Raw genomic sequence first — 10,959 nt, 5'->3', positions numbered from 1 at the left:
AAGGAAGTATTAACATAATGAGCATGTACAATGCTTTTTGAAAAGGTATCATATATTAATGATTAAATCAACATCGATGCCCTTATTAGATATATCATACAAGTTAAATAGTACTATTTATAAATTTAATATTGAATAGAAAAAAATCAAATCAATGAGTAATTAAAAAGTTAAATAAGAGTAATAAATATAACGAGTAAAAAGATAAAATAATAAGAATTCAAAATAAGTATATTAAAAATTGATTTTAATAAAAAATAAACAACATCCTGAAAGATAAAATACTATGATATTTGATAAATTTAAAATTAATTAATTAATTTATATTGAATTACAACATTAATATTATTAAATGAAAAGTTATGATTAAAAATTTTAAAAAATTTTTAAAAATTTAACATTTTTAAATAAATTACCACCGATTCAAATAGGTAATTTATTTAAAGTTATGATTTTGGGTCGGATCTGATTTGGATTCGGCCCGTGGGCAGTCTAGGTCTTTAGATTCCTTTATTAAACAATAAAATCAAATTAATATTTCACGCCTGCCCTGTTTCTGATCCCGGAATACGAAAAGGAACTTCCTCGGTTTTTCTCGGAGAAGATGACTCTGTTCCACCGTTTGCAGAGGTACCAATCGGTGCTGGTGGCGAGTTTGCAATGGCGGCCGGCTACTTCGATGGGCTACGGAACATGTACTACGAGGAAGCGCCCCTCGCCGGAAAAGCAGTCGGAGTCTACCAACCCAGCCACAAAGAGAAGCAGCACGGGAGAAGGTCAACTGCTACAAGAAGGCATTGTCGAGAAATTCACTCGTTGAGCTTCTGTGATTCGCCGCTGATCACGAGTCCGTTCTCCACCTTCGGGTAGGTAGCGCAGGGCCTCGCCGGAGTAAGTCCGTGGCTACTCCTGCTGCAGGACGACCGGATGGCGCTGCTTCCACTTCCCTTCGTCTCGGAGTTGCAACAAGGCGACGAAGAAACCTGATTTGAGGTTGAAGAAATTAGTCCCCACATCGGGAATTGTCGATGAAGCGGAGATTGGCTTACGTTATAAAAGGGGCGCGGGGTTCCCCTGGTGAAACTATCCTTGCGCTTGGGGCAATGTCGCAGCTAGTGAGGTCATAACCGAGGCGCGACAATTGCTGGTTCAAGTTCTTTCCAAACCCCCTCTTTGGCCTGGGTTTGGCCCAGCGCCATCGAGAATTTCTGGAAGGGTTCCCTTTAAAATAGGGTAAACCCTGCAATCTTAATTTAAATTTGGGTAGCAAAAAGTGATTCTCGACATGGGATCTTCCGCACTAGGAGAAAAGAAGGATTTGCGTATTATTGGTCAGTATTCATATATTTGATTACTAAATTATAAATAATATTGAAATATTTTTATCTTTTTATCAATCGTCATTATAAAATAATAATTGATAAAAAAAATTGAATATTATACATAATAGTAAATTATCTAAAAAAGACAAATGAAAATAATATCAAATAACTAATAAAAAGATATTACAATAAAATATTTAAATAGGGTCTCAAGAGGCATTTAGATCAGCTTCTTCGTAGATAGGAGTCGAATCAGACTATTGGAGTAATCCATTAGATTCATGTCGAATGAAGAGTTGTTGTAATATTTCTTGTGCTTGACTTTTCATTGGACATGTGACTCTTACATCATTTTCATTTCATGCTTTAGTTTAAATAGCTACGTCTCTTGTGTAATAATTAATTTTCGCATAACATCCATCTCTGCTTGTATACTAAATGATATAGGAGTAGCAGATATTGAAATCTTGTATGTTTTTGGTGGTGGTTTGGGTCTTAATCCTAATCCATAAACATAATTAGAGTTGCGATCAAGTACATTATGATGACATCCAAATATTAGATTCTTGAAATCATCTGAGGTGAGTGGGAAAGTATCATCCTTTATTATTCTCACTAAATTGAGGTTTTAAATTTTTTTGATGAAAGATAAATTTATATCATCAAAATGTATGAAACATACATGCATTTTAGGGTAGCTATTCATTTCTAATGAGGTATCAAATCTGAGTAGATATCCTAGGTGTATGTGTTTGTACCCCTCATGCATAGTAACCCTCATATGAATATCAACCTCACAATCAAACAATCACCATCTAAAATGTCATCATACCGCAACTTGCTAGGGCTATATAGTGGCTCCATCCTCCATCCCCCTCCTATGACAGATGGAGCCTCCTCCTATGGTGTGCACAATCTCCAGCTGAACCCTGGATAACGTTGATCCTCAGCTACATAGGCATCATGCATACATCAATCTAGGTAAAATGTGCTCCTGAGTCTCCTCCACTCCTCATATATACACGATCTTTGGTCCCCTCTGATGGTTGATGTAATCTCCTCCTGTGAAGGATGTAGCTTACATCTAATCTCTAGTCAGCATTAATCCACCAGTCATGTGTCCAACTATTTGGAGATAAAATACTCCTATCTCCTGTGGCTCCTCCAATCTCTCACATATTTAATGGTGAAATAGAAGTTAAGGTCAAGGTTAATTAAATATTTGACAGTAGAGAAGTCCAAATGGATGACGGTTGATCGGACACTTGACATACAAAAGGAAGTTCAGGTGGGGGAGGACCGATTGTTGGGTTACAAGGGTACAAACATAGTCTCACATTTAAAACACATGGAAAAGATCATGGGTTTAAAATGATAGAAGATATCTCCATTGACATGAGACCTTTTGGGGAGAGCCCAAGAATAAAATCATGAGGGCTCAGGTCAAAAGTGGACAATATCATGCCATTATGGAGATATTTTAATTCCATCGGTACTAACAAGTGGTGTTAGAGCGAGGCCGCTCTTTACCGGACTAACCATCGGAAGAGTCATGATCCAGATCTGACCATGTGGGTTGAACTTTAAAATAAAGGAAGTGGGTGCTTCCGTGTCTGGACCGAGGGACAGAAAGTCCTGGGAGACTTTCCGTTTGGAGGGGGCCTGTGGTCCTTTGTTTGAAGGGGGGATTATTGGGTTGCAAGGGTGCAACACAGTTTGAGGAGGGCCATATTTTCATTCCATCGGTACTAACAGTGAGGTCTAGACACCTAAACTAGGACAGATCTAGACATTGAATCTGATCCAGGTGCTCGGATGGTCCAAGTGTCCCTATATAATCCAAGTGCCCAGATCAAGTAGAATTGACTCTAATAAAGATCGAGTAGAATTGACTCTAATAAAGATCGACGGAATCAGATCAAATCGATTTTGAACGCCCAAAATAGCGTTTGAAAAGGTCTTTATGTGGCTTATACAACCAACACCAAGAAACAACTCTTCTTCCATCAATCTTCATATTGTGGTGTTGCTGAACGCGAACGAAGCCAAATTCATACAACTAAGAAAGCTCCAAGGAGAGTGCACTACACTCAGGACTTCCGGATTGACCTACATGAGTATTCGATTAACTTTCTTTTAAGTCTTACTATTGTATTTATTTTTATATTTGATTGGACTGTAAAATAGGTTTCTCCGCCTCCGAAAAAGTTTCAAAAAGGAGACCAATAATGAACGGGTGTCTTTCCGTGTATAGGTCTTGGACGTACTAATTATGAGGGGTTAGGAACCAAGTAAAATCTGCATGTCCCTATCTCTTTATCTAATTCTACTACTAGTCTATGTAATAGAACGGACGAATGACGAACGCTTTAATCCTCCCTCTAGCGCACACACAATGGTCCCACAAGCAAGACTCCTTCAACGCTTAAGTCAAACTTTGAAGAAATAATGGAGAAAATAATAGGCGAACGAATAGTAAATAGAGTAGAGAATAACGAATTGTGTGCTTTGATGTTGCTACATGTATCTTAAATAGAGAGCGAATGGAAGACTATTTCTTAAAAGACATACCTCTTCTCTCTACTGAGAGAGATGTCTTCCAGTGATCAGCGCTTCAATACTAATCGTATCGTATCATAGTTCTAAATTGGGGTAGACCAAATTTGGATGGACTCGACTTGAGCTCTGCAGCAGTGACTGACTTAACCCGAGCTCGATTTGACTTGCTTGAGGTTAGTTTAATTTGACTTTAACTCAACTTATAATTTACTGAGAATGTACAACTTGGTCGCTGTTATCTCCACCACATCATCCATAACCACACCGAGAAGCAACAGCTCCGCTAGTTACTCTAGAAGCATTTTGATAATCTTGTTGATTTCGCCTTTGTCGCTTTATTGCTTCAAGCATCACTAACTATCTTTTGGAATATCATAACCAACAGTGCCTCGCGTACGAGCTGTCTGTTAACGGAGGGCATCCATACTGCAAGCTTTTTCAAAAGCGTTTTTTTTTTTTTAATCTAGAATCATGTTAAAAATTCATGACCACTGTGACGATAGTTTTTTTTTTAATTGTTGCCTGGGTTCAAAGCTACATATTTTTTGTTGAGTGTGGGGCTATCAAATAAATATTGGAAGATTTTTTATAATAGAAAGAATAGTAAGATTTTTTTTTTTTTTTTTTTGCTTTTGATACCACAATGAATGATATGACACTTGAAAACCATACAAGAAGTCAATCTTATCTTGTTTCTAGTCTCACCCGAACCAGCGCTACACGATCACATCCCTCAAATCAAACGGCGGAGATGACACGCGACTAATCCAATCGCCCTCAGAGAGACCGGTAGATAATACAACCATGAAAAAACAATATAATTATTTATTAACATTAACAAGTTTTAAATAATAATAATAATAATATATCGGACTCGAAGGGTAAAAAGAAATTTGAACCCACCAACCAGAACACACAATACGAGGAATTGATTCAATATGTCTGGACAGATGCGTCCAATTGACTGGCTTAACCCGTTCAATGGCGACGAAATGACGTGCCCATTTTAAATTACCAAAAGGCCTCTCTTTATTCCTTTTCATTGCCATCCTCACGCCACTAATTAGTCTCTCGATTATTAAAATAATTTCTCTTCGTCGATGTCCTTTGCGTGCTATTAATTAAATCAAATTAAACTAATAATTGTATAATTAGGAAGATGCCTTTTGCTAAGGCGACACGTTTGCCGCTTGGGAGACCAAAGGGCCACGCGATTATCGTAAGTGTAAAATGTGCCGCAGGAACAAATTGATAGCCGCTTCCGACGGCGGCAGCTTCGTTCAAAACTCTTTGCCTGCGCGTGAGAGAATGGGGAAATATGTTGATTCGCGGGTACATGTTACCGCATTAGCTGTTCCTTTTCGCGGTCGCAACACGCGCTGTTAAATAAATCGAAGACAGCGCCGGCGGAGAAGAAGGAATCGAGAGCGAGCAGGTCAAGCGCTGTCTTTGGGCGTCGGATTGATCGGATTTTGGATTGTTGTTGTTTGCTCGATCCTTTTGATCTTCGTTTCGGCTGTCGATTTGATAGTTTCGGCGATTTGGGTGGGGGGCATCTTACTTTTGAGGAAGGGGATGGTTGGGTCTAATCTGAACGGCAAGGGCGGAGGGTGGCTCATAGACTACGGAGGGGTAGAGGAAGATGTAGTTGGGTCTGGTTTCCTCTGGGGCGCACGAATCGTCGACGATCCCTCCGCTTCAAGGTGATACTTTTGTTTTCTTTTAGTTATACTGTTTTGGATCGATAAAGGATCGGTTTTGGGTTTTGATAGCTTCCGTTGTTGAAATTATCGAATTTATAGATCGATTGAGTTCGATTATCAAATATATTTGGCAGAATTTTCGTGCCACACCAGTTTCAAAATCCTCAACACTTCCCCCGCTTCTATTTTTCTTTTTATTCTCAAAGAAGGCTCCTTACTATTTAGATTGCCAAAGCATTCTTTTTTCCCTTTTTTCTTTTAATTTTCAAGCAACGCTTCTCACTTTTAAAGCTTGACAGTTGCAACTTGGCTTCCAGGATTTAATGAATTAATCACATTATGTTCTGAAGAAACAAAACAAATTGAGATGGGAGGAAACTTTACTCGATCTGTCTTCCTCTGGTTTTGTTTGCACTTAATTCCTGCATATTATACTTCAAATTTTTTGAATTTTTTTCTTATTCTAGTATTTAACTTGCAGTGCAATGCTTGGTTTTGATGTTCCACTCAAGGAGGATAAATGCTCAAACAGTGATTCCAAGAAACGGTATGAGTCTATTTTTCTATCTACTGTATTAATTATGATGGCATCAGTGTTCGACTGAAATCATGGAGTTCAAAGATTTTTCATTTTTTATTTTTTTGCCTCTTGTAAACGACTATTCATCAAAAATTGTTTGTACTCATACGCAAACTATTCATCAGCTAGTTTCTCTTTGTGTTCAACATCCTTAAGTAGAAGTGTTCAATCAGTTTCGTTTCCCTTTCCATCTTCTCGGTACCTATATTGTTTTTTCTATATGTAATAAAGCATTTGATCTTTAAGGAATTGTAAACGATGTCACAGAAAATCTGACCCTTAGGTGAACTAAGATTCGCTATTAACTTTGTGCAATTATGAAACTGAATTCTAGATATTATAGTCCATAGTGTTGTAAGATACATAAATCCACTCTGATTAAAAGGTTTCTTAATTTACCATCCTGCAGAAACCGTGTGGAATCATGTGCGGCACCAGGGTCAAAAGCTCGCCGTGAGAAAATACGAAGAGATAAACTCAATGATAGGTAACAGATGTTCACTTGTTTAAAATTTTTCATGTGTTGGGCATATGTGTAAGTCCATCATGAATATTGAGTGTATCCTGCTCTAATTTTAGGATGTTATCTTCACAGGTTTACAGAATTGTGCTCTATCATGGAACCCGGAAAGCCTCCTAGAACAGATAAATTTGTCATTTTGAGTGATGCCACTCGTCTTCTAAAGAAATTACGGCTTGAAGCAAAGAAACTCAAGGAGTCGAATGAAGCACTTCAGATTTCTATCAAAAGTGTTAAGGTGAGGAATGTAATGTTATGCTAGTCAGTTGTTCTTGTTATATTCAGTTTAAATGAGTGCAAATCAGCAACTGTGGTTGCTATTTTTTTTACCTTCTTTTACCACCATCATCCTCCCCTATGCAAGGTAACATTTTTCAAATTTGGAAAAGAAAAATGTGATGGGTGGACAATGGGCTCATGATGGATTGAGATCAAAATCCCGCAAAAGAACTTTTAAAAATTGCTCAAGCATTTTGGTTAAGATATTTGGATAAAGCTCAAGAAGAATCCCCAGCCGAACCATAAATGCCAAGGCACTCAGGTGGAGTTCTTTTGAGAATTCAAGCATGCTAAGGTGGCGAGATATGGTCCAGCAAGTCAAACAATATTGATTCCATTAAAATGCTTCTTCAATTTGTTTCAACTATGAAATCTTAACGACTAGGAAACTAAATCCAACCTAACAATCATTTGTACTTGCTTGCTTCAATCAATTGCTGAACAACCAACACTCACCAATGATAAGTTGGTTAGGTTCTCACTTGATTGGCATGCCTTGCAGGCTGAGAAATTGGAGCTACGCGACGAGAAAATGAAGCTGAAGTCTGAGAAGGAGCACCTAGAGCATATGCTGAAAGGCATTGACACTACAACTCAGTTTGTCACTCAACTTGCTCCTTCAACACTCCATCTTGCATCAGCACCAGCCTGCACGAAAACCGTCCAGCATCCGAACTACCTACCAATCGGAATGTGGCAATGGATACCTCCTGCAGCTCTGGATACTTCTCGGGATCATGTGCTAAGGCCGCCTGTTGCGTAGTCATTCCCATTGATGTTTCATCAACTTTCCTTAACATTAACTTGCTGTGTTGTTTGATAGTGTTGTCCACTTATCTAAAGCTGTCAGAACTTAGTAATCTCTAAGAATTTGAAGTCCCATTCAAGCTTTGTTTGGGATACACATAAGAAAAACTAAGGTTGAAAATCTTCAACCTTGTTTCTGAAATTTGATCTAGTATGCCTCTGTTTCATCCTCTACTATTATCATCAGCATCTATTTGCATATTTGACCGATTATGTTGGGGGCGGTTAATCAGTTGTTTCTGCGTGAATGTTTTTTTTTTCTGAAAAAGGAAAAAGAAAGATGTGATTGTCGGCTGTGATTTTTTTTAGCTGTTGATTATCTTATATTCTTGGAAAATTTTCAAAAGCATCTCATCAAAAGAAAAACTACGTTGTCGTACTAGACGAATCGGGGACTTGATTATCTCTTCCAAACCATCACAAGATGCTTCTTAATCTTTTAATCTCGATAATTTTTAAATTATTATTAATAAATTGGTTCACGATTTAACAAGTTGTCTGGGTGGTGTAGTTGGTTATCACGCTAGTCTCACACACTAGAAGTCCCCGGTTCGAACCCGGGCTCAGACATAATCACTTTTTTTCAAAAACCCCTTTGATTTGTACGTCATAATTGATTTTTAAATATAACTTTGATGGCTCTGAGCTGCACTTGAGAGCTACATACTTCGAATAACTAAAATATGAGTATAATATTTAATATAAGACAATAGCATTGCTCATGAGGCTATATCATACTTGTTTCACCATTATGCAAATCAGTATCAATTATAAACGGAAAAAATATTTTGAGTTTTTTCATTTTTTTTTTTTGGAATAAAAGAAATATCATTTTGTTTTAAATGAAGGCATGCCTACAAAGGCCATGACACTCGAAAGAAGGGTCATAAAAAGTTGATGGGTGCTCATGTGACAAAATAATTTACATGGAGAAGAAATATTAAGATGCAGTTATTAAAACATGCATTTAAATTTAAGAATTAGGCAGTTTTTTTTTATACCTTATTCATTACAATCTTAAACTTTTAAGCCAAATTGAAAAAAAAAACTCTGTTCTTTCTTTGTTTTTGGGTTGTAATGGAGAGAGCAGTATTTTTTAAAATAAATTAATGTGTTCTTTAATAAATAGCAAAGTTATATAAAAAAAGATAATTTGATGTATGAAATTTTCATCAAAAAGATAATATGAGATCCTCAAAAAAGATACATTATAAAGTGTTGTTTTCACAATTCAAATTCATAGCCTCCAAATTATACAGTGATAATTTTATCGTTACACAAAAACTCTCCTTTCAAATATTCAAAATAGATACTCATTTTAAATATTTCTTAGATATAATATAATTGTGGTAGAGAAAAAAAATTAAGCAGTATTCCAGATTTCTAACTGAGAAAATTTGCAAATTAAGAGTTTGCATAATTTATACATAGATGACAAGGGATCAAAAACTCTAATTTACACATTACCATTAATTAATTAGACAAACTATATAATGAAATTTCACTTAGAATCCATCACATAGTACCATTAATCAATTAGACAAGCTATATAATGAATGAAATTTCATCTTAGAATCCAAATCATTCAATTAATATTCATGCAATACATGTGAAAATAAGCATGATTAATAAATTTTAGTAAGAAATTCAACAAATAGGAAAATGTATCATAATGACTAACTTACATGACATGCCAACTCAGTCATTTTTTTTCTTACTACACATACCAACTTACTAGACTAACTTGTATTAATTTTTTTTTCTGGTTTACTATATATGCCAACTCACAAGCAAATAACCAATAAATCCAATTTTTTTTGAAAAAAATTTACATATTCATTTATTTCACTCAAAACATATTAAGACTTGCAATAATCATCACCTAGTTTTGAATTGAGTCATCATTAATTGTACTTATGTTTGGCTAAAATTTTTGGAAATTTTCCACAAAGTAGCCAACCAAGACATCCACCAGCGCACTGCATTTAAACATAAGATATGACAGGAAGAAAATGAATAATACGAGCCATCTTTGACAATTGACAGTACTTTCATTAGATACGGTTTCAAAGCAAAGATGCCCTAGAAGCAATTTCTCTCAATTTCTTTTTTATGCCACAGCTTGTTGAATCATTATCAGACGATGCAGTTTCCGAACAACTAAAGTTCAATTTAGACAAAAGTCAGTGAAGAAACCTCACAACTTGAACGATGAGAAGAAAAATAGAATTGCTATCGAGGAGGCTGCGACCATATCATACAGTTAAATACACACTTGTTTATATAAAGAGGAAACTACATCCGTCTGCGCGATCGTCTCCCGCTCCCGCTCACATCAAGGCTGTACAGGGAATTGAGCCCCTGGTTGCTGCTAGCACTCCTCTTTCGGCAGGCTGAACCAGAGTCATCATCCACCACAGCGACAGTTTCCAACAGCTCCGCAAGCACAGATGGGCATGTGGCCTCCAAGTAGTTGAATCCTTCAGTCTGCATCACAGCTGCAAGTAGATGTAGGCTTTGGACAATAAGAAAGAAACTGTGACTACTGCAATGCAACAGTTATCTAACAAAAGGAGGAATAAATTGAAAGGTCAATCTATATGTACCACACCAATATTAAAACCTCCATGCATCAAAGAGATAAAATATTAAATGCATTTGACTCAACTCAATATAGCATATCATTTTATGATGTGTTCGGTTCACAATGAAATTCATAGACAAAGAACAATTATTCTCTTAATAGAATAGACAAGGAAGAAATATTCCGTAGTCTGGTTCATAAAATTATTCTTACGTTTAAACACGAAGTTTTTACAACAAAGAAAATTGTGACTCATCTAATTCATAATTTATTGGTCCACCCTCCAAGTTTGACAGACCCATCTGTCCTAACATGCCCCCATGGCTGGACCAACTAGTTTGACTCACTCAGCTAGCACCTACTGACTAGCTCAACACTGCCCACTCAATCCGCCAAGCCCATCCCACTTGACCAATTGAACTGCTTAGCCCAACAAATCCAGCTTGACCATCCTATTCAGCCTGTTGGACTAGTCCATACGATTTGACCATCCCATTCAACCAGTTCGACTAGTCTCTCTGGCCTGCCCAATCTAACCAACCTGATTGGACTACACACTTTGTTAAGTTTGACTTGACCAGACTGATTGATACTTTCAGTCCATC

The 10,959-nt window shown here is 36.8% G+C and overlaps 2 protein-coding genes and 2 non-coding genes across 5 annotated transcripts in view; 3 read left to right on the top strand and 1 right to left on the bottom strand.

Annotated features, from left to right (window-relative positions):
• Positions 1–1,085: 1,085 nt before the first annotated feature.
• Positions 1,086–1,240, top strand: LOC141834260 (U4 spliceosomal RNA). Its single transcript, XR_012602309.1, has one exon. It is a non-coding gene; the product is annotated as a U4 spliceosomal RNA (small nuclear RNA).
• A 4,054-nt stretch (positions 1,241–5,294) lies between these two features.
• Positions 5,295–7,903, top strand: LOC141833647 (transcription factor bHLH115-like). The gene is made up of 5 exons (XM_074721131.1): positions 5,295–5,584; positions 6,066–6,131; positions 6,574–6,651; positions 6,760–6,922; positions 7,466–7,903. Exons 1-5 carry the CDS (start codon positions 5,457–5,459, stop codon positions 7,724–7,726), a joined length of 696 nt encoding a protein of 231 aa, XP_074577232.1. The 5' UTR covers positions 5,295–5,456; the 3' UTR covers positions 7,727–7,903.
• Positions 7,904–8,266: 363 nt separating this feature from the next.
• On the top strand, positions 8,267–8,340 carry TRNAV-CAC (transfer RNA valine (anticodon CAC)). Its single transcript has one exon. It is a non-coding gene; the product is annotated as a tRNA-Val (tRNA).
• A 1,552-nt stretch (positions 8,341–9,892) lies between these two features.
• Positions 9,893–10,959, bottom strand: part of LOC141833255 (BTB/POZ and MATH domain-containing protein 3-like) — a 17,856-nt gene continuing 16,789 nt past the window's right edge. Inside the window, exon 4 of one of the 2 annotated variants that reach the window (XM_074720655.1) lies at positions 9,893–10,268. In XM_074720655.1, the coding sequence (XP_074576756.1) occupies positions 10,066–10,268 (203 nt within the window). In that variant the 3' untranslated portion in view covers positions 9,893–10,065. The remainder of the gene's footprint in view (positions 10,269–10,959) is intronic. The other variant, XM_074720656.1, reaches the window with a different exon arrangement.

This window comes from Curcuma longa, chromosome 8 (genome assembly GCF_044706935.1).
Source record: "Curcuma longa cultivar G26 ecotype Majalengka, Jawa Barat chromosome 8, ITB_CL_G26_1.1, whole genome shotgun sequence".
Lineage (NCBI taxonomy): Eukaryota > Viridiplantae > Streptophyta > Magnoliopsida > Zingiberales > Zingiberaceae > Curcuma > Curcuma longa.
The sequence above is the reverse complement of the archived record's forward strand: the minus strand, read 5'-3'. Positions and strand labels throughout refer to the sequence as shown.

What these genes read in the sequence shown, in the direction of transcription:
- LOC141833647 (XM_074721131.1), top strand. Translation starts at nt 5,457, where the DNA reads ATGGTTGGGTCTAATCTGAACGGCAAGGGCGGAGGGTGGCTCATAGAC. An exon ending in AACAGTGATTCCAAGAAACG is followed by an intron (nt 6,132 to 6,573) that starts GTATGAGTCTAT and finishes ACCATCCTGCAG; the next exon opens with AAACCGTGTGGAATCATGTG. An exon ending in AGAGATAAACTCAATGATAG is followed by an intron (nt 6,652 to 6,759) that starts GTAACAGATGTT and finishes TTATCTTCACAG; the next exon opens with GTTTACAGAATTGTGCTCTA.